This window comes from Limulus polyphemus, unplaced genomic scaffold, assembly GCF_000517525.1.
Source record: "Limulus polyphemus unplaced genomic scaffold, Limulus_polyphemus-2.1.2 Scaffold2444, whole genome shotgun sequence".
NCBI classification, from domain to species: domain Eukaryota; kingdom Metazoa; phylum Arthropoda; class Merostomata; order Xiphosura; family Limulidae; genus Limulus; species Limulus polyphemus.
This window is the reverse complement of record NW_013668054.1, coordinates 96413-101287: the sequence shown is the minus strand read 5'-3', so window position 1 is coordinate 101287 and position 4875 is coordinate 96413. Positions and strand designations below refer to the sequence as shown.

The 4875-nt window shown below is 32.5% G+C and overlaps 1 protein-coding gene across 1 annotated transcript in view; it reads left to right on the top strand.

Annotated features, from left to right (window-relative positions):
* The first annotated feature begins 1660 nt into the window (after positions 1-1660).
* Positions 1661-4875, top strand: part of LOC106466974 (poly(A) RNA polymerase, mitochondrial-like) — a 90849-nt gene continuing 87634 nt past the window's right edge. Inside the window, exon 1 of the mRNA XM_022395061.1 lies at positions 1661-1992. Within this exon, the coding sequence (XP_022250769.1) occupies positions 1686-1992 (307 nt within the window). The 5' untranslated portion in view covers positions 1661-1685. The remainder of the gene's footprint in view (positions 1993-4875) is intronic.

Sequence of the window (4875 nt, the reverse complement as noted above, 5' to 3'; positions counted from 1 at the left end):
TTTATTCTTTCTGAATATAACTTTACGATACACTTAATTTCAACATTCGCGCTAAAACAAACGCTATAACGAACGTTAACTTCAACAATACTCTCTCACTGCAGATCAATTACTCACTACCTACACATTGTCCCGTCACGTTGTCACCATCTTATACATACCAGGCTACCCCCAATCTAGGAAGGTTCGAGAAAGAAGTGGCGTGATACTAGTCACGTGGACTCGCTGACGCAACAATATTCTCTGTGCGTTGGTTACAATTTAATAGTTCTTTTTCTCACTACAGTTTTCCAAATATCTGTATCCTTTAGTGTATTTATTACTTGCCCATTTATCACCACTTCTTTTGGATCTCTATCCGTAAATTTTTCTCTATATTCAACATAACACATTATATTATTCCTTCTTTCCGCAGTTTTCTTATCCTGTCCACATAATTTGGTTATATGCCTTACTTGGTCACAAAAGTAGGAAACAGTGTACCTGAGAATACCACAACAGTACGTGAAAAAATGAAACATCATAAAATGACAAAAAGGTTAAAGGGAAGAGAAAAACTTTTACTATGACACGGAAAACGTTAGAAATCTGTAAAGCGCTTATAACTATTTTATGAAAGCAACACTTACATGTAAGATTAAAAAGTCATTAGGCATAATCAATGTGCTCACGAGAAATTACTAAAATCAACATGTAACCACTTGTCATCATGCCCGCCGATAGAGGGTAGAGCAGAGGGGCAACTGCTCAGGGAAGGGGAGAAAGAAACTCAGTTATGCCGTAAAGCCCGCAAAGCACCTTTAGGCTATATCTTCGTTTAACCATTAAAAGCATAAGTTTTGGCTTTTCTTTGCATATAGCCGCTTGATACATTAATTAATTGAAATAATAATAATTAATATTTATTTGTTACTTTATAGATTTAATAGGTATTTGTTGTTACTTTATCAACGTTTTTACACTTATACTATGAGCTATGAATGGCTGCTGCGATGATTTTGCCTTGTTTAAGAGCTCGTTGCTCTCCTGATTTAGGATCTTCTTCTTAATAAGTTCTTTAAAATGTTAAAAAATAAAGAGAACCCTGGCCAAGCGAGGATGTTTGCTTCGGGGCCTATGCTAGCAATCGACACTCAAGAAATTAAAAAAAAAATATCATAGTGTTGCGTCATCGAGGTCACGTGACTGGTGTGGCGCCCTCTATTTTCTAGAACTATCTTGTTTTTTCATGAATGCTCTAGTATTTACTAGCTAGGGTAGGCGGGTATATAAAAGAGGGGATTGTGATGTGTGTATAGATAGTGAGTAATTGATCTGCGGTCAGAAGTATTATTGACGTTCGTTGTTATAGCGTTTGTTTAGCGCGATTGTTGAAGTTGAGTGTATCGGTAAAGTTGTATTCGGAAAGAATAAACCAGTTTTATTAAGTAAAGAACTTGTGTCGCAAGTTTCGTCGGAACGAAGTTACGGAAAGTTAATTAACAAACGGAGACGTAACAATAGAAATAATTGACAATTAACTTGTACCCTACACTTTCGGCTCTCATAAACCGTATGAAAATTACTTATACTTCGACGATTACAGAAAAAAAAAATTGCTACAAATTTTCAGCTAATTAGCGTGACTATTTTAGCGGGAGAAGTTCATCAAATAATGTTTAGTCACCAGAGGGACGTAGTTCAACATGGTTGGATACTGGCAGTGTTTAAACCGATCGTTCTTTTTCAGGTTTTTTGATTATCCTCGAAAGAAATGCAGGAGCAGGTTAACTTTTTATCTTAAAAGGACATTGATAATAAGAACAAACTTACCAACAGAGTATGATTCATATGCCAAAGCATTAGGGAGTTTGCTGTTTGGTAGTGGTGCTGTACGGAAGTTTTTGCAATGTGTTGAGAAGCCGAGCGTTGATATTGATAAGAGTAACAGTATTGTTACCAGAAGTAGAACTGGTAATGGTACTAGTGTTAGAACTTGTAGTACTTCACAACGTAAGTTCTTTTTTTTTTGTTGGTGTGTGAGAGGGCATTTTCAACACTAATTTCATTATTGTAATGAAATCAATGTTTTACATAATTATAAATTAATCATATTGTTTTTAGTGTTGCTAACAAACTGGTGGTAAAGATACTTTATTTCAAGCTTAACTTGCTTTTGACGTTTTTAAGGAGTGCGAATCTGTCTTAAAGTTGAAATTGAAGACAAAGTAATGATTTCATACTGACAGTGACAAACAAATGTTGATACTGAACAGTGGTGCGATGTGGAAACAATTTCCACTAAACTTTTGAAATAAATATGAAACTGTATTACAGTATTATTTTTTCGTTAAAAGTACTATTGATGCATAAATTCAGATTAATCATAAAGGATTCTCTCAATGAGAACTTTTGTCTACAAGTGATGACCAAAAAAATTAATGTGGACAGTAACAACTATTTGATTCTTTAAAGGCATCTTTGAAGAAAGTGAAAATTTAAACCCACCCTTTATTTTTTTAGGAAATAATTAATTCTCCTTTTAATCTCCTATAAATAATAAAGTATTGACTTCAATATTGCAAATTAGAGCTGGGTGTTTAGTAAATTTGCTAATTGATTATTTTTCAAGCTCATTAATCAGTTACATATTTCTAATCAATTATACCCACATGGGATAACTAAAAAAATAAACTAAATATAATACATTACTTGCACATGAGGTAGTAAAAAAAAATTACAGAAGCTTTTGGTACATTTTTTTTAAAGATGATCAGAATATATACTGTTTGGTAAACCAGTAATACTGAGATGCCCACAAGGTCAACATTTTATTTGTTCTTAAAGTATGGAGTAATCCCCATTTATCTGTGAGAATCAAATAAGTTGATAGTCAAATAATAGAAACATGTTTTATCATCACTGATAACAGTCATAATGTTTTTATTTAAAACATATCCTGATTGATATTAGAAATCATTAAGTAACCAGTTAGCTACTTTATTTGTATATATATGTTTGAATACCATAAACATAAAAATAGTATTCAGTAAATTGGGATTTGAGTCATCAGAATATGCTGCTGTCAGTTTCTGCACTCTACCTAACTAGAGCTTACTTGATAATTCCTCATCTAAGAAAATTTTTGTAGCTTTCAAACAGATAAAATTTAACAGACAAATCACTTTCACTCCAATTGGAAACTTTAGTATTGCATTAGTAAATGATTAAACTCTTTGATATGACATCATAAAAAGGTAGCAATAAGGGCTTGTACAAAAAGAAAACAGAAAATGACTATGGAAACACATATCAGCCAGTCCTTCAAAATTATCTTCATGCTATGGTAAAGGTGGAGGAGAATTAGATTATCATTGGTATGAAATTAGTCATTATTTTGCACAAAACAATATTGTAGTGTAAAGTAAGCCAACATATTTTTGTTTTCAATTGGCAAAATGCCAATTTCACACATCTGTAGTTTTCAATTCATATTACATGATTATTTGTAATTGTACATTAGGCTAAAAAAATTATATGTTTATTGTAACATTGCCAGAAAAACTTATAGTGAGTAGGTAGGAATGTTTTTTCAAATATCTTTATTAAACATTATTACCTTGTGTCCTCCACTCTTCTCACGTGTTGAGTGGGGTGGAGGGTGACAGATCATGGAGCTAGCTGTGCACTGGCTCATGTAAGCTTTCTCTCTGTCTTAAGTATTTTTGAAGATGGAATTTAAATGCATTTATACTGCTCACAGAAACTGCTTCAATTGGAAGATTATTTCATTCATCTGTTTCTCCTTAAGAGAAGAATAACTTTCTTAAATCCAGTCTGGAGCTCCACTTATATATTTTATACTGGTGGCCTCTAGTTGTAGAATTATTATCTCTAAAGAAATCTGCAGCATTTAATCTTTCAAGGCCTTTAACAAATGTAAAGACCTCAGTTAAATCACTCTTTTAAATGACAGGTTTCATGTGTTGTGAGGTGTAATTTCTGTAACCTTCTTTCATAAGAAAGATAATGATCACCTGTTTCCATCTCAGATAATCTCTTCTGAACTTGTTCAAGTAGATCTACATTTTTTTGAAGATGTGGATGCCATAATTGGATACAGTATTCTAGGTGATGTCTGATAAGTGATTTGTACAACCAAATTTTAAATAGTTCTCTTAATCCCACTGAAAACGTGATTTGTAGCTTTAGCAGATTGTTTGCTAACACTAAGAGATTTGTGGATAATCACTCCTAGATCTTTTTCTCCATTAATAGATTCAATTACTCTGTTACCTATAAAATAATCATATTGTTCATTATTGAACCCCAAATGTAAACAAACACACTTTAAAAAGTATCTGCCAATCAATTGACCAGTTTAAGATATTGTAGACAAGCTGCATCAGATACAGTTGCTATTCTACAGTTAACTTTGGTATCATCTGCAAATTTTTAAAGCCTACTATAAATGCTTTCATCTGACCCTTGAGACACCCCACTTTTAACAGAAACCCAGTCAGATGCAGTGCCATTTATAATAACTCTCTTTTGATGATTACATAACCATTCTTGGATCCAATTTAACACTTGTGAAGAGATTCCATTTACATAAAGCTTTTGAACCCTTTTGAGACAGGTCACGATTGAAAGGCCATGTCTTCTCGTTTGTTGACTCTCATTCAAAATTTTATTGAACTACTATTTCATAAATTTATGTTAATAACTTTGGTATCAAACTGTAGATTATATTTCAAATTTTAGTACTCCACATTACTCAATTTCTTAATTTAAAAGCAGATATTAAAAACACAGATAAATATAGATTTTTGTGTGACACGTGGTATTTTGAATGCAGCATTGGTTCAAATTAGATGTTTGTGAAGTCTAAATACT